This window comes from Mastigoproctus giganteus, chromosome 8 (genome assembly GCF_048544385.1).
Source record: "Mastigoproctus giganteus isolate SK-2022 chromosome 8, ASM4854438v1, whole genome shotgun sequence".
In the NCBI taxonomy this organism is placed as follows: Eukaryota; Metazoa; Arthropoda; class Arachnida; order Uropygi; family Thelyphonidae; genus Mastigoproctus; species Mastigoproctus giganteus.
The window spans coordinates 73,221,001-73,246,436 of NC_143582.1; the positions used below are offsets into that span (position 1 = coordinate 73,221,001).

A 25,436-nucleotide genomic window follows, 5' to 3' on the forward strand; every position below is an offset into this window, starting at 1 on the left:
CGTTTACTCATGAAGTGAGATAATGAAAGTGGCGACTTGCTCTGCACAGTTGTCGCACAGCTAAGGTACGATGCGCTGTCTTGGTCATGGCAGATCCTTCTGTTATTTTTGACACTTGTAAATCGTAGCATGTCTAAATGTTCCTTTAAATAACTTGCATGCAAAAAAAAAAAAAAAACTTTATTAGCCTGAGAAAAGTAAGTACATTGCCTTTATAACATGCCACAGTAACCTGGACAACGAATATTTACACACACACACACACACACTGCATATACTAAACCTTATTATACTTGCGCTCTACACTACATCCCCGTATTCATATATGCATCTGTAGTTAGTGTATACTGAACTCTTCTGGGGACCAAACTACTCTCTTCCTGTTCCCTATTCCTCATTTGTACAACCTTTATAAATTATTGAAATTTGAAATCAAACATGAACAATGCAAAATAATGAGCTGAAATTATGGTAATTCAACATTATCAAGAGAATACTTACCGGCTAAATAACCTCAGTACTAGGCAGAATAAGCCAGTAAAAACGATGAGACCAGATATAACACTTATCATTGTTGTTATTTCACTATTATCGATAAATCCGGTGCTGACACCTATATTATGAAAAAAAGAAAAACTTACTTTTACAAAGAGACACAGTAATTGCCACAGTTAAAGTAATAAACTTTAATTCTTTCAATAAAATTTCTTTAAAACTTTAAATAAACTTTAATTCAAAATTAAATAGCTTTCAATGTAAATAGAAACAATGAACAAATCTGGTACTTCGGTAACATGTAAACCCCATCCAGTGGAGCGTCTCCAACCTTTTAAAAGTCTCTTTATCACGAGACTCTTCTTTACCACATACTTCCGAAGAAAATATAGTATCAGTAAGTGATAACGAGGTCCGGGTCGAAGTAAAGGGCACACTAATTAAAAAATGCCCAATAATGCTTCCTTTAAAATAGATTGTGATCTGAAAGAATTTTGAAAAGTTACGCTTAAGTCTTTCTGGCCAATAGGAACACTTACTACCAGTCAATGAACTGCATATCACATATTGGCTCCAGAGAAGAATCCCAAAAAAGATCGGCTTCAGCATGACTTCTGGATAATAATATCTAAATCTGCCCTCACTATCCTTCTATTGAACCTGAACAATCCAGCAGAGAAGAGGAAAATTATCATCGCGCCGATCCATACTACAATTATAATGGTACCGAGACTCCTACTCCAAATGTGCTTCTATTAGCTAGCTATGAAACAGTTACGAATTCAGTGAAGATGCCAACAATAATTATCGCCACAGATGAAATACCTAGGCACAGAAACAAAGGTGGTATCCCGGCATCATTCGTAAGTATCCACTGCCACACCTGGTTTATACATCTTTTACCAAAAAAAAATTCAGAAATATGAGAAACAAGCTAGACACCTTTGTTCAAATACTCTTGCAAATAGCTCAAGTAATCTACTTGTCAGAAATGTGCCTTGAGCTAGAATTGAATCAATGGCTTGTGCTACATCTGCTAGTTACAGAGCTTTTTTGCATCAAAATCCTCTACCTAAAGGTTGGTGGATTTGGTGTGTATAAAAGAGAATAAGCTGCAATTTATTCATGCCACATCAAGTCATCTCCTCCTTATATGAAGCAGCATCTGTTATAGCGATTCGATACAGAACCCCTTCTCCTGATGCTGAGATCATATCTGATGCCTCTAGTTAGCTAATCGAAAACTTCCACACAACGGCTATTCATCTGATTTATGGAGATTTTAAACTGGTCAGCACCAGGTAGCAGTTTAGAATCTTGTAGGTTTGCAAGTTTCTTTAAGTGCATGAGACATTAGTATATTGCGTCTGTAATTTCTTAGATCCTTCCTGCACTTTCTGTGTGTATCCCTCAATCGGTTTGATGTTTGCTAGACGAAAAATCATTTTCCTGGAGGAATAACCATGCATTCCTCGCCTAAGACCGACTAACTCAGTCAGATTGGGGGAAAAAACGCCGCCCATAAAAAGTTCATCGAGTCATTGATAGGATTTGAACTGAGGTCTTTTCCGCCCGATATGGGAAGACGGTGATTTTAACCACGTGCGACCAGTGAGGGCCTTATCACTGCAAATTCTAGAATTACAAATGAAGACCGAACATGCGGTGCCAATCGACTTGAACCTAACCTTTGCTCTGCATCAGTTCTAAAAAACTACTCTCCCAATGCACCCTTTATGTCAGACTGTAGTATCGTCTCTTCTTGAGGTTCATACATCTGATTTCCATCTATCTCATCAAGTTGAAAAAAAAGTGGCATATCACTTAACTTTTTAGATCCAGAAAAGTGCCTTGATACAGCCAAGTGAATTCCTGGAATGTTCTCAAATCGCCATCTAGATCTAGCTATTAACGTACTGACTAGATAGCCTAAATTTGTCACCTTATATACAGCATCTAAATCTCTCCTAGGACAAGGGCATGGCGAAACCGCGAGCTGACAGAAAAGGTCTGTACGAAACAGACGCTCCACATGGTATCATGGTATGGAAATCCTCTGGCTCTCCTGAAGGCAGGATCAGGTAAGGGCGCTGTTCAATAAAAAAAAAAAAAAAAACAGCAACTGCAATTAAAAATTACACTGAGGCCACTGTAACTAAGGGAAATTACTATATGTTTCATTACCAATTAGGTTTCCTCCTGATATCCTCCCAAGACAAAGCTTAACTGAGCTTCTCAAATACAAGGGCCTGTCTAACCCAGTTTCACCTTGATATGGCATTTGACCCTGACAGTGTCATGTCAAGATCGTCTGTGACTCATCCAGACCTGGCTAGCGACATCTCTATTTGTTTTTCATTTGCATCTCCCATGTTTTTATCCATTCTGCCAGTATATTTAGCGTGCATTTCCAGGCTAAATATAAATGAATCTTCCCTTAAATTCTTGCACCAAAATTAGGTGGTGCCCACTTATTCTTTTTTAAAATGAAAAAAGAATAATTTGGCCCTAACCTTCAGCTTTTTTCAAATATTGAAGGTGTAAAACTTCAGAAATCTATAGGAAAACGAAACAGCAGTATGGCGAACCATCTGTTTTCGAAAGAAAAAAAAAGTTTAAAACTTTTTATTCTTTATTTTTTTTTTATTCGCAGAGCAAGGACCAAATTTTTGTTAAATTTAGTTGAAATACTTTTTGAATCTAACTTGGTGAAAATTCTGTCGAGACCACAACTTACAGTCTTCTTCTCCTTTAGTATTTTTCAACTAAATTCAGCCAAGTTGAATGTAACGCTACCTGCCAGTGTCACGTAGCGGTATATTCAATTTCCTAATCTATCACCACAGCAGCGGCTATGATGGCGTATTAACCTTCAACAGTGTGGAGAATGCGCAAAAAAGTCGTTCATATGCCAGAAAATAGCCTACATAAAACGTGTGGCCAAAGACGAGTGAGCAAAAACTGATAGAGAGATGCGGTCCAGTCGTATGGTTGAACATGCCTGAGGAACTTCACCTCATGGAAGCAGATCCCCTCTTCCTGTGACAAATGAAGTTTCGTCTCCCACATGTAGTAAAACCAAACCTAATAGACGCATTTTCATGAAAATTTATATTTCGGTCCTTTAGAAAGATTTACTGAGGCATTACACGTTTCAATAAAATCGAACAAATAAAGTGTTATATCACACAACACGTTATTATTTATATTTTTCCAAATATTTTGGGTTATCGACTACAGAAATATATATATAAATGAAAATGCTTCGTATGTTCTGGCATTACTCAATAAAAAAACAGTCAGATAGACACCAAATTTAAGCATACGTTCGGCTGAACCCTAGGAAGTTTTAGGTCCAATTTCGATTCGGTAGCCCCACTCTCCCCGGACAGAAATGTTACTATAAATTTGGAAGAACAGTTTCAGCCCCATTTAAAAATTTCACTAAGAAATTTTGAATTTTTTTTTAGATATTATAATAATTTAAATATTCTTTAAAAATTTTTGAAAATTTTCAGAATATATTCTTCTGAATTTCAGTACCGACATCATATCGATAAGTTAAATATATCGACGTAATATCTGGTTCAAAAGATGAGTATTGGGCTAACTCGTTAACTCTATGTGTCCGTCTCCCCTCAAGACGCATTTCTATACAAATGTGACTAAATCACATGAATTTCCGCCTCAAACGAACATGCTGTAATGATGATATTATAGATCGGGATTCTACCCTAATTCTAGATTCATATTCTACTCTAAAAGTATTCATAAAAAAAAAATCTTAAAATTCTTTCAAGGAAAAAAGATTTATTAAATAACGGGGCTGTGAATTGCTCATAGAATTAAAATAGATTTTGGATTTTAATATCCAAACTTCGGAACAACTTTTCTGTCTGTGCGATATCATTTCTCACAGGATTTTTCGAAACAATTTTCAGTCCTTCGATAATTTCTATGTTTACATTATGCATAAATCTCCACTGTCAGGGGGAACAATAGGCAGACTTTGTCCCATTCTCCAATGGGCCAAAGGTACTGTTCTTCCGAATTGGCTTCTGTAATTCCCGTTCTGTCTTCCAAACAATTCAGAATACTTGTCGCAATCTGTCAACATCCATTTACTGTCCAGTTTTCCAACTCACAGAACCAACTTTTCTTCTTCCTCATTTATCCCTTCAACTTCCTATTTTGGAACAACCTTCCTTCCCGTGTATTTCCTGAAAATTATAATCGACAGAAATTGAAGTCTAATGTCAACAAGTATCTTTTTCTTCTTCTCAGCCTTCAAAGCACACACGGTACTAAGTACTACAGGTTCTAACATCTTTCACGTTTGGGATTTTCATAAAAAATGGACATTATTTATGGAGCCATCCAACTTTCTGAGACATTAAGTACCACTAATATTAAGGAGTGAGCACTTTTCCTATTGAAGTTACATTAGAATTACAGATACTGTACTTTCAAAATGAGTAATGGGAATAATCAAAATGAAATTTCCATTATGCTTCTTGAATTTGTAAAACCCGTTATAACTAGAAACTGAATATACATTCTCTGATCAACCATTCTCAGTTATGGTTATTTGGAACAATTCTTAAAAACTGCGTTAAATCAATGCTAGAGAAATGCAAGTGAATCCATAAATTTCAGAGGATTGGTGAGCTCTAAAGAAAGAGACCAAAAATGTTCAGACTTATGTTTCGTTAGTGTTTTAGCGTAATTTGCAAAGTTATATGGCTAGTCACATGTACAATAAAGTGTAGCTAACTACGGATCAACCGGCGTTATCTAATTACAAGTAAACAGTTGCCTTTTCCATATTTTCTCCCCTCTCTTCACATAAATAATGAGTCACAACTTATGATATTATCCCTACAACTTCTCCCCAAGGCCTTCCGAACCATTGTTGTCAGATGCTGCTGCTCCATTACTCTGGTTACTCGCGAGAACAATGGTTGGAAGTGGGAGTCTGTAATGAACTTAGAGGTGTGGCTGCTGTAGTATGTTATTCACACGAATGGCTAAATGTGGCCGCTTACGTGTTAAATATAGCGATGTTGGATGATCATTACCATCCACAACCAATATTAAGAAAATAATGGAGACTGCTTTGCCGACTGAAACTGTTTACTTTTTTACCTTTTATGAAACATGTGAGAAACAAAGGATATATTTCTAGGATGGCCGTAGCTGAACAACTTTGTTACTGGCTTACTGAGATAAGAAATGAGATTTGCATTCGGATTTGGTTTCTGGTTCAGTTCATCACTACACTGCCAACTGGTTCGAACCCGTTGTTCGAGACAATGGCTTCACTAAACTTATTTTTAAGAGCTGCCTTTCCTCCTTCAGCTCTCTTTGCAGTAACTTACCTAACGGTTTTCGTTTTTCATACTTGTAAGAAGAGAAAACAAGAACTTCGTAAGAAATTTCTTCGCTATAGTAACTAATTCAACAATGCGAATTTTTCGATTAGTTCATTCACTGTATAAACCCTGTCCATTGTGTCTTCACTTCTAAGAGCAGAAACCAAGCCGCAATAGATAGATAGTTTAGGTAACGAATGAAGTGAGACGATTTCTTTCTTTCTTGTCCGTCCTTTTTTTATCATTAATTGTTTGGATGAACTGTGGTTCTTAGTTGCATGCAGTGTAAGATTTATAACGATTGTAAAAATTTTAAGTTGAGTTGTAAATGACTGATTCTCCGATAACAAGTCTATTTTTTGCTGCTGCTGTGAATGGAATTTGCTTTTTTGTTTGTTAATTTGTCTGACTTTAATTTGACATTTCATAAATAACTATTATTGCTCTCATGGGTAGCGCAGTTAGTAGGATCGTCGTTTTCTCCGCACCAGATGGAAAAGGCTCGAGTCCCGTCGATGAGGGGAGGAATTTTTATGGGTCTTTTTCACAACGTGGTTGAGTTAGTCAGTCTCAGGTTGTGAGGATAGCATTATTTTTTCCTCCCGGAAACTCCGGTTTTTTATCCAGCAAACAGAAAATCGACCTCAGAACACACACAATTTACAGACAATACGCACGGTGCAATATGGCCTTAGTCTTTGATACTCTAAAACCCTACTGTATGTTCCTTAGCCGCCTGTTTATGCTGCATGGTAAATGGTAACTGCTAAATCGTTTTCGTCTTCAACCACTTTTAACTTCTTCCCCACTGCCAATGTAGTGGTTTCGCTACGTGTCACTAGTGTGACGAAGTTTCGCTCCGAGTTCCGTCGATGACTAGGGGTATTTTTAAAAGGGCTCTTCAGTCGAAGCTGTAGTTAGCTAACTACAGCAAAGGGTGGGAGGAAGTAGGGTTTCTTGTACAGACATAACGCACAATGGCGCAAAATGATGCGTCTAAACCCGACAGCAACAACTTTTAACCTCTCTCTCCCCACTAGTTTTTAAGTAACACCTGGATTTATGTTTCCCAAATAATAATAATAATAAGATTCTTTATTAACATAAATCTTGTACAATAGTGATTCCTTACCCAGAAAGCCAGAGGAATCTTACAATTCGTTGTTTATACAACTGATTTTGTTTTATAATAGAAAAAAATGAAATAAAATAATAATAATAACTAAATAATACTTAATAGATAAAAACAAAGGTGATAATCAAAATGTAAAAATGAAGCAATAATTACAGCGAAAAAGGACTACAAGTTTAGCAGAACATGAAATGACATCGGCACTTACATAAATGTCCTTTACAAACAGCAAGATAGGACAAGATGCCATCGCGATATGCCTTGTCTATAGTCCACAGGTCGATGTCGATGTTGAACGAGTTGAGAGTGTCCAGAGTCACATTTGGGAAGTGTCTCTTGAAATTCTGTAACCGCTAGAGCCTTGAGCACAAGGAGGGGGTACTATGGAGATGTCTGCCTGGCAAACGCCAACCAACCGTGTTCCAGATGTTATGTGATCCTGCTTAGCTGAGCACAGATGAAGGAATGACTTTATTTTTAGCACATGGGCTCAGTGGACTATGGACGTATATTGCAGGTTGCAGCAGAGAGTAGATTTAGATGTTGTGTAGACCTGGTGCGACCACAAGTTGGCCCACTTCAGCACACAGAATTCGAGGCCCCATAGTTTCCTGAGGCTGGTGGGTGGTGCCGCCGACCAAACTTCCACGGCATAGGAGAGTACACTACAGAAGTAAGTTGCAAGGTAGTTCTTGATTATTTGCTTATTGTGCGTTTTGCACAAATCAATTTTCATTCCCCAGAACGCTTTCAGGGCTTTGGAATACTGAGCTTGGATTTGTTTTTTATAGATGAGGTTGGCATCAAGGATTACTCCTAGGAATTTGACACTGTCTATGGAAGTCAGAACATTTCCTGCCAATTCCGGAAGTAGAGAAGATGCAGTATCAGCAGAAGTCATCCGACTTGGCGTAAAGATGAGATAGTTTGACTTCTCTGGATTGACTGACAGGCAAAAAATTTGGCATACTTACAGAATGTATTTAGGTAGCTTCAGATTTACAGATTCAGAGGAGGTTTGTCTTTCTTGTGAATCACCAATATGGCGTTTGCATGGCAAGTAGCATACAATATCATGCATAACATTTCATTTAGAATATTAAACTTTAGTTATCAATGTCACCATATCTGCAAACGATCCAAGTCATTTTGAAGCAGAATAGCCTGGTTTTAGTAGTTAACCAACCTTCCTACCTTCACATCATCATCAACAAAATTTGGGAGCTTCCCCTGTATTCCCTCGTCAGTGCCATTAACGAAGATTAAAAACAGGAGGAGTTCCCAGCACTAGTCTACTCTGAGGAATGTTCCATTTATCACTACTCTCTGTCTCTTGTCCTTTAGCCAACTCCTGATCGGAAGAAGGACGTTACAAGTAAAATAGTTTTCTCCAGTTTAGACAATAGTGTTTCATGGGGAACCGTATCAAAAGCTTTACTGAAGTCAAAGTAAATACTATCGAAGTAGTTTCTTGCATCAAACTGTTTTATGACTTCGTAATAATAATTGATCACATTGGTCAGGCAAGGCGTGCCCTTTACGAACCCATACTCTCATCTATTAGGTATGCTTACTACTATCCAGACAGATCTATATCGTATTCCTAATTACAGATTCTATGAACTTACCCACTACTAATGTCAAACTCACTGGGCTGTAATTGCCCATCATGTCTCTCGCACTTTGTGGAATGGGAAGACATTAGTGCTTCTCCAGTTCAAGTACGTAATGCTGATCGCATTATCAATCACAATAGACTGCTGCACATAGCCTTCTTAAGGCCGCCGTAGCCTAGTGGTCAGTCGCGCGGGTGCATGAGTGCATGTGCCTTGAGTGACCGCAGTTCAAGCCCGTGACTGCTGAATACGGTGCTGTTTCTTGTATTGTGTCTATCTTGTAAACTCCTCTAACCGTTTGGTCGTCCCGGAGTATAAACAGAAATTTTTTTTTTTTTTTTTTTTAGTATAACAGGATGCATAATGTCCACTCCTGGAGCCTTATCTTCTTCACAACTCCTGTCTAATAGGGATGTTTTTTTCTTTTTTTGCCAATTTATGAAGAATACTACGATACGCAAAAAACAAAAGCAGTGTGAATTTTTTAATCAGCGCAATTGTAGGTACATATTAGAATAGTCCTAGTATGGAGACCTCATCTGAAAAAAGACATTGAGCTTCTTGAAAGGGTCCAAAGACGAGCAACTCAAATGGTGAGATAGACAAAAGGGCAACTGTACGAGGAATGACTTCGATTATGTGGGCTACAGAGCATGAACCAGGCACCTCAGAGTTGACTTGATTGGGGTTTATAAGGCTCTGATAGGGATTAGTAAAATTAATGAAGGTGGAATTCTCACTGTTTTAAAGAATTCCAGAACTAGGGGCCTCAAATTCAAATTACAGAGGGAGAAAGAGATTTAGATTGTGGGAAGTTTTCTTTTAGCCATCGAGTTGTTGAAGGAGCCAAGGTATGACTCGCGCTTGCGGCTGGTTAAATCAGTTCTCTGCATTATTGTGTTTTTAAGTGGTGATCTCTGGCTCCATAGTATGGAATGTTTATACTGATAGAATCGAGATGGCATGCATGATCCAATTCAAGTGCTTTCTGATGTCTAGTATGATCAGGTAATCTTTTATATTCATATTTGTTTCTAAATTCTCTATACGGAAGCTCGCATTCCTTCAAAATGATAACCCTGCAACGTACAATAGCAGTTGGAATAATTGCCTGAAGGGTTAACGTGCGAACGAAGACATTCCGTTCGCACGTTAACCAAAAATGGTGACCCGTGCGACACCATTCTTTGTACATCTTAGCCACAGTGGACCGTGAAAAACCAACAAGACAGACCCCACGCACGAGCTCCCTCAATCTTGCCCTTTTGAAACTTCGTGATATCTTTACTACGTTCGATCATTGCTACTTTATCACTTTGACTTGCACGACCAGATGCAAATTACCACTGCTGTAGTGTACGAAGCTGTTCGGCTTTTTATACTGCGAAATATGCGAGATATGCAGCATAGTTCATTACAGTTGGAGTGGTCATAATTCAGTGAATGTTTCGTCAAAACTACTGCTTTTAACGAGACTTGTATACAAAGCATTAACAATAACGGAAATCGGCTTGGATCTAGTAATAGTTTAGTTATGGTGAAATTTTAAAATGTTTTCATTTGTATTGGATTTTACTGTACTTGTCACAGAACTCATTTTAAAATTTATGGGCATGTTGGGATCTATTTGAGTGTCTTGAAACGTCGAAACTATTTGAATCAACTAAACTATTTGGAATTAATATTCAGGCGGCTTCCAGTTGACAAACTGTAATTAGAAAACAACATATGAGACTCTTAGGGCTACTTACCTGCAGTGCAATATAAAACACCCTCATCTGAAGATTTCTTATGAAATCCGTGTTTGCACGCGCACTCCCTCTTTTCAGTACAGATGGCATTAGGTTCAGTGAAGGCACAGGATTCTGTGTGATTGCAGCTGTCTCCAACTTGGGCTGCTATAAGAGAAAAGAAATACGGAATTGAAATGGTTGGCGTGCAAGAATTTTACATTTTCAGTTGTTGCCCTCATGGGTAAAACAGTTGGTATAATCATCGTCCTTCCCACACCGGGTGGAAAAGACTTGAGTTCGAATTCCGTCAATGAGACGAAGAATTTTTCTGGACAATTTTCACAACGTAGCTGAGTTAGTCGATCTCGAGCGAGGTAGCATGGTTTTTTCTAGTGGACACTTGGGTTTTTCGTCTAGAAAGCAGCAAATAGATCACAGAACACACGCAATTTATGAACATTACTCGTACATACAGCTCAATATGGCCTAAAGTGTTAATGCTCCTAAGCCCTGCCAATTCAGTTATCCATAAGAAAAGTCAGAAATCGTTTTTTCTTTCTCATATACCTGTTCTATCTTAATTATATTAATCTTGACGTCATTATATCGATAGAAAAATTGTGCATGTTCTATTGTTAGCTTGTTTGTTTATGTAGATAAAAACCAGAGTTTCTCAGGTTAAAAAAAAAAAATCTTACCCTTATCTGATATCGAGTAACTCGACCATTCTGTTAAAAGAAAAAAAAAAGTCATAAATTTTGTGCCGTCCAGACTGGAGTTATTTCTGAATCCGGCTGAATAAGGGAATCGAGCACAGACATTTTTTTTTTTCTCACGGAAACGGGTTTTTTCATTCCGTAAGAAGCAAACAGACCATATAATGCACTTAATTTACGGACCCTATCTAAAACAACCAACCAATCCAATCTTGAATAACGAATTATTCAAAATCTGGTAATGGGTTGTTGGTTGTTTATGTGAATTATTGTTGGTTGCTTATTTGAATTATTATGTTGTATTTAGTTGAATTATTATTTTGTATTTATTTTATTTGTCTTATTTATTTATTTATTTTATTTTTTTGCACACTACCAGTTGAATTGACGAGCGGTCACTATTGGAATCCATTATCATATAAAGACGGTACTCTAGTAGAGGATTTCGTCAGAAATTTTACCCTAATTTTAACACCTTGCATCATATTCAAGGCTGATTGTTGTATGTCGTAGTATAGGGTTTTAGGCGCATCAGCAACTTAGGATATGTCTGTAAATTGCGCGTGTTATGTAGTCAATTTGCTGTTTGCTGGACAAGAAACTCGAGTTTCTGGGAGAAGAAACCATGCTGTCCTCACCTGAGACCGAGTAACTCAGCCACTTTGTGAAAAAGTTTATAAAAATTCTTCACGTCATTGAGAAATTCGAACTCAGGTCTTCTCCACACCGAACCCGGTGTTGGGAAGACAACGATTATGCCAAATGCGCTGCCCACGAGAGCCATATTCAAGAAACTCAGCGAATACTGGTATTTCGCCCTCCATAATCCGAAATGGCTATTTTTTTTTTTTCTTAGATGCGTATTTTTTTTATTGAAAGCAATTATTATCATTATTATTTCTTTCGTTATTAAAATTTTCACAAGATTTCTTGCCCTTTGCATCGGCGTTGATTATCTTTTTTTTATATTCACATTTTTTAATAAACTGAAAAAAATAATTTATTTGTAAAATAAAATAAATTTTAATTTAGTCTTCAAAACTCAAGCCTAGAATGTCTAATTTATTTCTAGACATTTTAGGAAATTAAACTGTAGTTGATTGCTAATAGGGCGCCCTCAAGTATCAAGAAAAGAAAAAAGTAACAAACAGATTTTTGTCCAAACGACAAAGTGTTCTGCTAGTTATGACGTTGGAGAAAGAGAAATACGTGTGTGTGAAGTATCAGTAATAATATTAAGTTTGAAAATATGATAAGGAGACTCAAAATAAATGTATATTTGTGAAAATTAAAACGTTTTGAAAGATTTCATAAAGGTGAGTGACACTTAACTTCACTTTTAACCATTCGTACAAAGTCATTTTTGATTTAATCTGTAATGTCGCTGTCAAGTGAAGCAAAAAAAATATGAAAAAAAAATAATAAAATCAGCTATATTTAGTATACATAATGGGTACGACGCGAATTTGAAACAGCCTACAGAGGACAGCAAACGGTGTTGACATCAGACTGATTAGCAATAAAATATATTCATTTGCATTATGGTGAAATGCTTATTTTGTTTCTGAGTATTAGTAAACTTGTTTTAACGACATTTTCTTGTCGTCTCCAAAAAAGTTAAGTGTATACATTAGTTTTCCACTAATGTATCGAGAAAATTTGGGAATTTCTAACCAGTAAACATTATGTAATATGTAAAATACTCTGCATGACTTTCCAAGTGGAAACCAACTTGAATGTGATAAACGCCACATTAAAAAGTAAGGTTGGGAAGAACTAGTTTGTGCTGATTTTATTTTGATGATGATAATAGTAATAATAATAATAATAATTATTATTATTATTATTCTGCTAGCAGTAAATATCGAATTCAGTTATAAAAATGTTCCGTATTAAATTTAAGCTGGCCAAGCTGTCTAAGTAACTTTAATGTTTGGTGGTATCAGATTTTCGCATTTCTGGGATGGACTCCAGATCGACTAACTCTCGCGCATTGAGGAAAAAAAATGGGGGAGGGGGGAAGGCTGATAAGCAAGAATTTCTGTACGAAAGATAGACATCCATACATATAATTATGTATGTATGCATTAAAATTCCAAAAAAATTGTATTTTAATACAATTAAGCTACTCTGTGCAGCTGTTCTCTACAAGTCGAAGGATGACAAAGTCGAGCCAAAGCAAAATTTGGTTTGTTTCTTTTCGCTTGCTGAATAAGGCAGTTTTATTCGTAGAACAAATAAATAATAAGATAAAAAAAAAGTCGTTGCCATCGATGGTGAAAATAAGAGATTAGAACGACTTCTACTTGATCTGAATATTTTGGAAAAAGCCATGTTCTAACGGTGAAAAAAAAAAACAAACCAAAAATGATAGTACCACTTAAAATAGTCAGCAGCTGCTACCCCCTGTCGTATAACACTCGTAATATGCATTTTGTTGATTTTTCGCTAAACCAACTTAATGCTATGAGGCATCAGTGTATTGTCTGGAAAGTGTAGATAATTGTGCACCGGTCGCTCCAGATCGACTAACTCTCGCACATTGAGGAAAAAAAAAAAAAAAAAAAACAAACAAACATTAAAAATTCCACTCATCTTTGTGGAATTTGAATCCCATGCTTTTCCCACATAACCACTGTGCTACCGTGAATGTTTAGTATATATGTTTGCTTTTTTTTTTTTTCATTTCGTGGAACGCTACTTATTGTGTGCATTTTTCATCCGACCGAAACGGGAGACTCCTTGAATTTTCATTCGAGGAGTCCCCCGTGTGGAGAGTAACCTCCTAAAGTCTACCATGACTTCAGAGTCCCTTTTAGCTTTTAATATTAATAACTGGGCCAAAGTTAAATAAAGTAATTGAAATTAAGTATCACGTTAAGCAGTATCTGATTCCTCATTACTCTAATTCAGCAGTAAGGCTGTTTCGTTGTTTGCGCTTACTGGATTGAGTATCGAAAAAAAAAATTTGATATCGTTATGCTGTTTAAGGAATAAAAATGGGAGGTGTGCGAGAATAAGATAATGTGACGATGCTTTACAGTGTGACCGAAATGTTTATACACACAAACATTAGGTATTAGTGGCTGGAGGTTTCAACAGAGTTTAAGAAGGCACAGAGTTGTGTCGTGTCCACTTATGGCCGAAATGCGCAAATCCAGTATTGTTTATTTATCTAGGTTTAAACGTATTACAGGTGATGCACTGGTTGTGTTGCATCATATGACGTCATTACAGTTATAAGATTAATGGAATTAATGTAATATATTTATCAAGGTCAAATTTAAATTAAATTAAAATTCAAACCATTATTTCCTGTAAAATATAAAAATAGAACAATTATTGCTATTTACCCTTTGCAATTAAAACGAAATGGTATTATTAAAAAGAATGTATTATAAAAGTGACAGTAGTCATATTTTCTATGCAGTAGCACTGATGCAATATATAAAAGACTTTAATATAAAGGCGAATATGAAGATTAAGGAGAAAAAAAAATTAAAGAAGCATACTATAAAATATATAAATGGCAAGAATTAAAAAATTGACCTGCGGGCATGGTAGATCCTCAGATGAATTTGTGATTTAAAAGTTAATTAGGGATTATTATGTATGTTGAATGATATAGTGAAATAGTGTTTGGTTTAGCAATGACCTGATGACCCAGCTTAAGCTGTTTTATTTGTGATAAAACAATTCAGAAATCCAATAAAGGATCCAAATTAAGAAGATCGATTAAATCCAATAAAGGATCCAAATTAAGAAGATCGATTAATTTTTAATAAATTACACTGCTCGACAAAATTAACAGAAAAAAATGTTTTTTATGAATATTTTATTGTGAAAACAGCGTCGTCGAAAGCGACTATTGGCCTTAGAATATTTAATATTATATCAAATATTCCAAGGCGAATATTTGATATAAATAGGCATCCTGGTATGCAAATTCCGCATATATAATATAACCACTTTACAGAGCCGCAAATTATTCATGCTTGTAAAAACATGGGTTGCAACCACATCACTTCATTCCGTTTTTTGACTTGATCAGTGGGACGGCCGCATCTCCTGTACTGAAGATAGCAAGTCTTCGTTTAGATTATTCTTTGAGATTGCGGGGTTGGTTGACTTGAAGCCGGGCAGTCTCAAGCGAAGGTGGCACGTTGGCTTAATGGGTCACACTGTGTCGTTTCGGCACTATGGAAGCAGTTTGCCCTACTGGCCACAGGGGTCCACCTCTATCGACCCATTACTTCCTGTTTCCTCCCCAGCTACAGTCTCCCCCCCATGCTGTTCACTTTCACAGTGTAAGTCCCACACAGTCTAAATTTAAAACTTTCAAATTCCACTGTACAAGTATTCCTTTCGGCCTCTGACCCTTTCAGCGCTCATCATACCGCGTTCTCTCTCTCTTTTTTTTTTTTTTTTTTTTAAGGTCCTAGCCACTGAAAGCTCGTGAAACTAGAAATCTCACTTAAAATACTGGTGTACCTGCTCTGCCTCCACGGGGCCAAATGTGGGCAACGGTGGGCCCCAATAAGGGTCCAATGGCTAAATGGCCGGATGAACAACGGTACACGACATTACACTTAACAACATCCATACACTTTCAAATTTCTTGCCTCTACAGCGTGCTGTAACACACGACAATGTATACTACTCCGAGATGGGGGGAAACCCCTGGTGCCGCCAGGCCCTAAACACACTTCACTTTATGGAAGCAGTTTCAATAGACAGGAACCATTACAAGAAGAGCTGGCCAATTTTGCCCGACGGCTACGTCAACCATAACAGCCGCTATTTGGCTCTAACAGCAAAACGGAACCCTACGATGTCCTGTCATCAACTATCTCTTAAAGTTGCTGCGGCCACAGGTGAAAACATTTCCAACCGGACTGTATTAAGAAAGCTCAATTCAAGCAAGGAAGTCAGTGGTTTGTATCTCATTAACCCCAAACCACCGCAGAGCTCGTCGAAACTGGTGCCACGAATATGTGACTTGAAGCCCTGACAAATGGGGTTCAGTTCTGTTCTCTGATTACTTCCATTTTAGCTTTAAACAGCTTCTAGACGTTATTTCATCTGGAGACAACGAGGAATGCTCTCCAACATCAGAGAAAGAGACACTTACTATGGAGGAGGAGGTGTTCTTGTATGAGGTGGAATAATGAATAATTGCGGGAATTTTGATAGGAGCACCGTAACTGCGCAGAAGTAGTAGCATAGAGTTTGGGTTGGGATGCCACTGGTGGTTTCCCACAACTGCGCCATTGTTTCTCTTGTGCGGTAGACAGAACTCTTTAAAAGTCAGAAGTGTGAGTTGTGTGTTGTTTTATGTAAGTGTGTGTTGGGTTGTGTTGTTCATCTGGCTTTCTGCTGCAGGACCACTAATGGAACCCATGTTGCCTGCCACTACCTCTGGGGATAAGCCAGGCAGTCCAATATTTTCTAGCTGGTCTCTGCCAGGGTCGCCTGAGCTTCCTAAAAGAGACTACAAAAAAAAAAAAAAAAAAAAAAAGCCCAGAGTGTGTAGAGTTTAGAGAAGAAAAAGGGGGCGGAACAGTCAGAAATATGGGGAATTAGATGAAGGGATCCCCAAGGAAGGCGAAATTGAATTCCACCCAGCGAAAAAGTGGGTAAGGATAGGGTGATTAAAGGGCAAGGGAGCCTAGTGCGATATTCCGCTGATAGAATGCATTCAGGTATTGGCAGTCCAGTTTTTAACGTCTAAATTAGGGGTTGTCGGTTTCAGTAGGTCTGTCTAGAGATGGTCAGGAATTGTCGTACATATAGTTCAGTTACTACTGGTAGGTGTCGTGGTCCGGTGGATATATCTGTCGCTGTTGTGGAACATCTTGTTCGAGTCTGTCTTTGTTGTACTAGGAGGGTTCTTCTTCTTGTGAAAAGATCCCTTGCAAAGCAACCTTGACTGTAGCTCACTATTTGCGAACAGTGGCCATTTGAGTGCAATTATAGATGAAATATTATGAAAATATTATTACCTGTTGGACAGCGGATCATGAAATATACGTCACTCAGTAGCTCTTGATGAGAGGAATCTCGGGGTACCACATAGTCATTGGGATTAAAAAAATTAAACACTGAATTTCTATTTACATTCAGGAGCACTTCAACACGCGGCCGCACTCGTCGATGTTAGTTGCGAGCGTGGTTTGCCACTGTCAGTCCTGTTAGCCATTGGAGGGGGATCATACTTTGTAGTGATGTCATGGGACCATATTTTCGAGCATCTTGTATAGTCTTCTGTAATGTGACCTTTTTGATAATTCTTGTACAAACCCTATAAATGTCCCTTATACCTGCTGTCTCCATATTTCATCGTTACACCACTATACCAAATTTTGCCCCACTTTATCGCATGCTGACCAACGAGTTACACCGCGTTTTCTACGTATTCTGTTAATTTTGTCGAGCAGTGGAGTGTGGGTTCGAGTATGGAGCGTAGGTACTTTAATCTTAATATAGTATAAGAACGAGGTATTTAAACATTTGCTGTTAATTATTTTAAATATGTTTCTTTTGAAGGCTTTTGGTTTTAAGTGATACTTATTTAGTAAAGTGTAATAACGATTACTGTTATAGACATACTGGGCTGTTGCAACATGTATTTTATTATTCTTGTCTGTACTGTTTTTTCGATTATTCGTGTTTTGATTTTTGTGTTCCAAACAGGACATGCGAATTCTGGTGTAGGAGGGATTATGCGAGAAAATAAGGCAATAGTGAAGGAAAGAGTTCTTTACAGAAGATGCGAACCTCTTGATGAATCCTTTCTTTCTGTATGCTTGAAGCATGAAATAAAAAAAAAAAAAGTCTATCCAGAATAAATATGGTAAGCTAATTATATATATATATATTAAAATTGGACAGTTCATTAGGGAATAAGCATAAATTATAAAATTATTAGCTTCCGCATTATTAACTATAGCTGCTATCGATTAGTATGACAGTCCCTTAAGAACAACCAATTTTCAAGGGTTGATAGGAAATTATCAACTTACTACAGACCTTTTCTGTTTTTTGTTGATAATAAAAATATTCACTAATATTCTATTCTGCCTTAAGAATTCAACTTCTTACTAATAACATTTTTGTTTTGTTTCTTGTTTTTATTCATTTTAATAAAATAATATTCGATATAGGGTTACTTGAATTTCATGAGACGATTTTTTTTAAAATGTTTTAGAAGTTATCTTTTACAAATATCAGACGACTGCTTTATTTGAATTAATAAAAATGAATGAAAATTCACGCTGTATGAGTATTTTTTAGTCATGTTCCTCATCTAATTACTATTTCGTGGTTGATCGTTTACAAAGAACAGGAAGTGTTAAAACTCCATTCACACTGTCCAAGTGTTTCCTTTTTTGAAGTCGCCTTTCTTATTACAAAAAGAAACACACGTCTGTGGATAGCAGTTCAGAGTCAGAACAGGATGTGTCAATCAAAGCACTTGCCTTCAGAACAAGGCTGGAAGGGGGGCAAGAGTTAGATTTCATTGTGTGAGTGATATTAGTTGAGCAGAGGGAGTACATCTGAATAGCTGCCTCTAGCTCCAAGTACGACCGTCAGAATAGTTGCCTCAGGCGCAGAAATGCCTCTGTGTCAGTTTGCATTTGCACAGCCGTTCACATTTGGTTGGTTGCCAAAACAGACCGATCATCAGCAAACGTGCACAAACATGATGCAGGGAATAACAACGCAATGAGGCATTTGTTCAAGTTCGTCTGCCAGCGCAAACGCACCTTGTAGCAGAGTAGTAATCATTACTGGTTATTTCAGTAAAATGTTAGGATTTATCAGGTGAAATGCGAATACATTCTCTTGAACACTAGTTGTTTCTCACTAAAATTTGCATATCGATTCAGTAAACCAGAATCAGTAGACAACATTTTTGATGTACGAGGGCTGATTTAAAAAAAAAAATAAATAAAAATTATTCGAATTTACTGACGTATATAATTACATTTTACTTAGGCATACGCAAGTGCTAAGTGGGCGGATTGCTGTGCAGTATTTGACTTGGCAATAGCTCAAAGACGCTGACAGCTTTTTCACGCGGTGAACTTCCATCCATTCTACGCCATCTACCTGAGGTATAATAAGGAACAGTGAACCTTTTCAGACGGTCCACAGTAACTGACTGGCGCCATTGTTACCTTCAGGAGGAGTAGCATGGCGTTGGAAGTTGGTTGTGAGGCTGTAATTCGAGAAGATATCGCAAGCTGAAATGAAAGACAATCTGACATCCGCAATTTCTTTCTTTTCCCTGTGTGGAGAAGTAACCATGTTTATGGAGGTCTTTAAAAAATACTAGAAAACGCATGCTGCTACGCAGACAGTTTTCTTATATGTAATTGAATTTTTCCCTTCTCTGTCGGTAAACTGATTTTACGATGGTGACTCGAATAGTTTGATGATGAGCGTGATTATTAATATGTAGTAGTATTAGTGGCAAATGATGCAAGAAAGCAAGCTGATATAGCATCAGCCAAAAAAAAACACTACCCACTTCTCCCATCCATACCATTAAAGAATTTGTCTAGTTCTTCCTTGAATTTATTCAAACTACCCACTTCCACAACACCAGATGAGTTTGTTGCAATCAACCACCCTTTGGCTGAAAGCAGACTTCACATCTATCCTTCAACTTAAATTTATGCCCCCTCATGTGTGTACTCACAGCAAGAGGAAGAATGCCATTCACATTCATCTTTTCAATCCATTCAAGGCCTTAAACACCTCAACCTGCTCACTTCGCAGGCGCATAGTCTCCAGAAGTGCAATTTGCAGAACTGGAGCCCTTTTTAGTTAAGAGCACCCTTTTGTTCCCTTCACTAATCTGGTTGCTATTCTCTGCACCCGTTCCAGCAGATCTGCATCTTTCCTAAGGTGACTCCTCCAGACTGTATACTATACTCGAGATGCAGCCTAACCATGGCTTTGTATAAAGGGATAATCACCTCCTTATCTCTGCCATTGCATTTTTCTCATTGCCACTTTTTCTCAATTTTTCATCTGACATCCATTTAGATCAAAGCCTTAAACAGTATTTCTTCCTAGGTATGAAAAGCTTAGTAGCTTCTATGATTACTTCCCTGAATGCTTGAAATTGTCTATAGGAGACATCATTAGTTGGTCCCTCTGTATAAAAACTGCCTGAGATCGCTGTAGTCACCCTTACGAAAGTAAAAGCCTTTCCCTTTACCCTTGACAATAGTTGTCTTTAAATTCCGCATTAGTACACTGATCTCCGCCACCCAGTGGGTCTTTTACCTGCAGATTCTAATGTATTTAGAATCACTGATTATAATCATCCAAGAGTATTGCTTCCTCTTGTTGCTTCTCTAACACGCTGTTGTGTGAAATGGTCATTCTTTAAATCTACAGTCTTGCTAGAGTGCGAGTGACCAACCCACAAATTCCAGTCAACATCTGGAAAGTTAAAATCCCCATTATAAAACATTCTGATTTACTTGTCCACTCTATTTCTCTGTATAGCTGTTTAGTAAACATCGTTTTTAAGAGGGAGTGAATTGCAATTATTCAAATTAGAGCTATTCTATTATGGACTCACACGATCCAGTTCGTTTCTGTGTGGTGTTCTGATCTCCTTTTGACAAGCTCGGCAAACCTCCCAGTTCGCAGACGTTTCAAACAACGTACACGAATAATATTCTTTGTTTATTGGTTAGTTGAATCATGGTTTTAATCGCTTTTATAAAAAGTTGCTGATTATTACGTGAGCAAAAAAAAAAAAAAAAAAACTGCTATACGTACCGTAACAAATAAATTTGGTACTAATTGTTTATTAGCCTGCTTGTTATTAATGTACTTTGATTTTAGCAAAAACAGCATCGTACTTATGATTGAAAGTTTATCTAATCGCATCACAAATAAAATATGATTAACCCAATATTTTATGTATAGTCGTATGCGTAAAACACCCCTGAATATCTTGTAGAAATGGCCATTCAATTTTCAGAACCTGCGTCTTTCTGTAATAAAGTTTTAGCCATACTTTTCACAGTCTGGAATGTAAACTGGTTGAGGTGGTGGGGGGCAATGAATTTGATTTTCGTGATAATTATTTATTTTTGATCTACACTGCTATAAAGTAAATTAGGTTGTATATATATTTTTTAAACGTTATTTTAATTGATATTTTAATTTTAATTTATATTTTAATTGATATTCAATTAAATTCAGTTATTTTAATTGATATTCAATTAAAATAACTATGTTTGGCTTTTCTATGCAGGGAACACATGTTTAGCTAAACATAACTGTGTTTCATTGTAACGAAAAAGTTTACACTAGGCATGATTTCTTCACAGGAGCGCGCGCGCACAAAACACCCCTGTGTGCGTGCTTCCCTGAAGAAATCATGCCTGTGATACCTTATTCTTTTAATTCTTATTATATCGTGATTTCGGTTTATTTCTTGCAAGAAATAAACTGAAAAAGTACTAAAGAAATCCGCCTCCAGAGATAAGAGCAGACTTGGAATTCTGCTTTTATCTTTGGGGATGAATTTCTTCAGTCTTTTTTCGTATCGTAGGTTGCAGCATTAACGCCAACCTCGCAAAGGGATGATGGGCTCTTCCTGTGGTGAAAGTAAGTTTTCGTTGTTTAGTTTGTTTTTGTTCGTTAATTAGTTTTTTAAGGTAAAGCAGTAGTTACCTAAATATTTAATGTGCTGGAGCTTCTGCGCTGTTACCTTCAAATGGTTTAAAATGATCAATTCAATTAAATTGTTTATTTGGTTAAATATACTATGTAAGTTTCCTTTTTTCTTGTCTTATCTGAAGATTTATTTTTCACTCTGAGGTTCCAGTTTCGCCGATTCTCTATCGATACCCGGCCCAGTCTTTTTTTGTACTTCACAGACTGTCTATATGCACTATAAACAGCAAGTGTTCCTAAAATGCATTTCTGAACCGCGTAATTCCCAACGGCAGTACATAATATTAAAAATTTGTACTACCATTGTTCTGTTGAAATTCAGAATTGGGAACATACAATGTAATGTGTAAGGGTTTTTTATTTTTTTTTTTTTTGCGGACTCCAGGGTTCCCGCCATTTACCGCTGGATCATTATTTGGTGAGGCAAGTGCCAGGGCCGGACTTTTGTATGTAGTGTTGGTTTGTGTAAAAGTGTGAAGTTTTGTTGCATTGAGTGGCCGGCATCTGGCAGCTCCGCAGCACAATGGACCCCAGGTCACTTGACTCCCATTGCTAGATGCACGAAGGCGTGCCAGATTCTACAGCTAGCTCGTACTGGGCATCTTCAGAGACAAAAGTCTGGAGAATCCCGAAAAGTCAGAGGAATGGAGGGAGGGATTTGGGGAACAGTGATAGAAAGATGGAGTAGGATAGTTGAAGGCATTCTCACAGAAACAGGAAGGAAGGGTTATGAAATATACGATAGTGTAGAGCAATGAACAGTAAGTACAAAAATCCCACCCGAAGTTGGGGTCAGCAGCGAAGATCCCACCCCGGACTATTCCGGGATCAGCAGTGCACTCTACCAAGGTGTAGATTCGCAGCTTATGTCAGTGTAGAGCGTCCATTGGAAGATGTCACTCTTGTTGATGTCCCAATCCAGTGAAGTCGTCTTCGTAGGTCAAATCGGTGTCAGGTGTTTGTCAATCTAGAGAGCACATCCTGTCCGGAAGTCACCTTAACGGTGAGTGAGGGACATGGGTGGTTTGTCACTGTGTGAGAAGTCTGCTTCAGCGTGGAAGTTAAAAGTTGGGCTGGTCAGTCTGGTCCATGTGATCCAGAAGATAGTCGGTCCAGTGTCAGCCATTGAAGTGGAAGTTGAGGTCACGGTCATGAGACCTATGGAGGTAAAAACAGTCCCGTATCTTCTGCGGGTGGATGTCACATATCGGCATTGCATGCCATAGTCCAGTGTAATCTTGTTTGGTAGGAGTCCTCTCTGGTCACAATCACTTACGAAGATGCTCTCAGTCGGGTATAACCATGCAGGGGTAGCAGCTGTCGCATGTTGATGTGTTAAATTCCGAATCCAGTGAGATCTGGTTACGGTGAAAGAGTCTTGCTCTCTATGAGGATCACATCCCAAGTGATAGAGGCGCAGATAGGTGTAGTTGACGTCTGAAGGGTCCTATCTAGCCATGTCATGTAGTTGAAGGCGAAGAAGCAATGTGTCACAATACTCTGAGATGTTGTGTGTGGCCCCTAGTATAGTTGTCAGTCTACCTCACTAATACAAGGACTTTGTGAAAAGAAATGCAATTAGTTGACATAATGTTCCTTCGTGAAATACCACATCTACCAAGACAATCAATAGTAAGCGTTATGCTGCCGTCGTAAAAATATTTGTGGAAACATAAAACGAGCTCCGTAAAATGTTGTTTCTATATGACAGTGAGACTACTGTGACCTCTCATACCTTGGCGCACTTGGAGTTTGCCTTTTATGGGTAGCTTACTTCAAAAATATTATGGCTACCAAGAAGTCCAGACTTTAGTTCATTTGGTTTCATTTTATGGAGATTTTTAAGGGATATTATGGATTCAAATTTCCCTCATTCATGGAAGAGAAGGCCGCAGTGCTCATCACTTTTAGGAATATACAAATGCGTATTTAGCAGTGTTATTTCAGTTTCTTTCATGAGTTAAATTCTTACACTGTAGAGCTTTCTCTTACAAGGCAGTATGTGCGGCCAGTGTCTACCAAATCTACAAGATTGACGCAGCGACAATACTGTTTTTATAATGTTTATTTATACAATTTCTGTTTTGAATTTTCCTGTCAAACGAACCTGTAAAAAAATTAATAATAATAATACTTGAGCGGAATTGTAAATCTGCGCTTTAAAATAAGGTGGGTACTCACAATTTTTCGTCTGTGGGTAGAAGAATGTAATTTAAGGGGCGGATTCTTATTTCATAACAATTTGAGGCCTAGTCGAATAGTCAATGTTCCAGTAGCATTTTTTCGTTTCTTGGTGACTGCAGGCGGAATGGTGGAAGAGGTGTGTCGGGGTTGTAGCATGGTTGGTCTAGAGATAGATTTTTTAGTGCATCAATTGCTCTGATCATACTGCGCATATGGTTGTTTAAGCCACATGGGCTTCATTTTATTGTTTGTATATTGTTCATGGACCGATTCGTATGTTGCGCAGGGTTGATAAATTGAATAGATCTTAAAGAATTTAATCGCTGCTAAACTGATTGATTCAGAACAGACTTCTCTAAAAGAGTGCCAAGTGGCAATCTGTAATTGCCAAGGAGGGCTATGGTATTAGGAAATACTGCTGCTATTGTGATGTGGTTCATTTTTAATGTTATTTTCGTTCAGTAACATCCAATTATTTGCGCTGTTTGCTCTTTTCTTAAACTTTGGAATAATTTACTAGTGTCGCTCCAAAAGTAATAATGCTTTTTTTTAATTTCCCAATTGAAAACAATAACAGAGTAATATTTAATTAAACGTGTTAAAATATCTGTACACTTATTCTTCCATAATATCCATTACATTCCATACATTTACACCATTGTCGTTCTGGAAAGAGTTTTTCATTTTCATGCGGTCAACGACGAACGATTGGTCTTCATTTCACTATCAGATTCAACGTTCGACCTGTATGAGAGGGGTACGAAGTATTTTCAGTAGTCATCCACATGATCAAAAATCTATATGCGTGCAAACCGCGTTAAATTTTTATTGATATAAATATAAATCTCATGCTAATTTCGTTTGCCCCGTGGGTCGCATGTAGGATGCACCTGCCATATAGCACCTTGAGAAACTGAACAAATAAAAGGCACAGGGCAGTTCCTTTCCTTTCCTTTTCTTTTCTTTTTGAATCGTTATTTCTTCTTACTCCGAGACGTTTGTTCAGATGCAGTTTCGTTTGCTGCATGACTTCAGGTGTATTATCCATCGCTTTTCACAGATGGCTCAGTAGTAATGTTCAGTTCCTTGTGTTGTGGCAGACTCATTGCGTCAGATTCTAAGCATATCGGACGGTTTCAGTAAGATCGCGCAGTTCCTCGTACTGCGCTCGACTTGGATAACCCAGTTCTTCTTGGAGGGTTCTTATGCAGATGGACTTCGGACATTGTTGTCTACTTTTGAATGGATGTTCCTTATTCTCTGTACAATATTATGAATTGTATCTGTAATACTGTATCTATGGTATTGTAAATGTACGGCGAGGTTGCCCGAATTTGGTAGGGACCTCCTGGTACAACAATATAAAAAAAAAAAAAAAACATTTTTCTCTTGAGGTTATAATTTCGACAAATCCGCCATGATTATACAGCGGTCGCATTATTTGGAATCATTACTTGTGGATGATCCTCGTAAGAGTGCAT

At 37.6% G+C, this 25,436-nt stretch overlaps 1 protein-coding gene across 2 annotated transcripts in view; it reads right to left on the reverse strand.

The window, feature by feature from the left end:
- The window catches only part of LOC150081629 (uncharacterized), a 164,185-nt gene that overhangs the window by 25,456 nt on the left and 113,293 nt on the right, over nucleotides 1–25,436 (reverse strand). For both annotated transcript variants that reach the window (XM_090379493.1, XM_090379494.1), the window contains exons 4-5: nucleotides 10,367–10,513; nucleotides 502–613 (exon numbers count right to left, since the gene is read on the reverse strand). In XM_090379493.1, coding sequence (XP_090235619.1) covers nucleotides 502–613; nucleotides 10,367–10,513 — 259 coding nt within the window. The remainder of the gene's footprint in view (nucleotides 1–501; nucleotides 614–10,366; nucleotides 10,514–25,436) is intronic.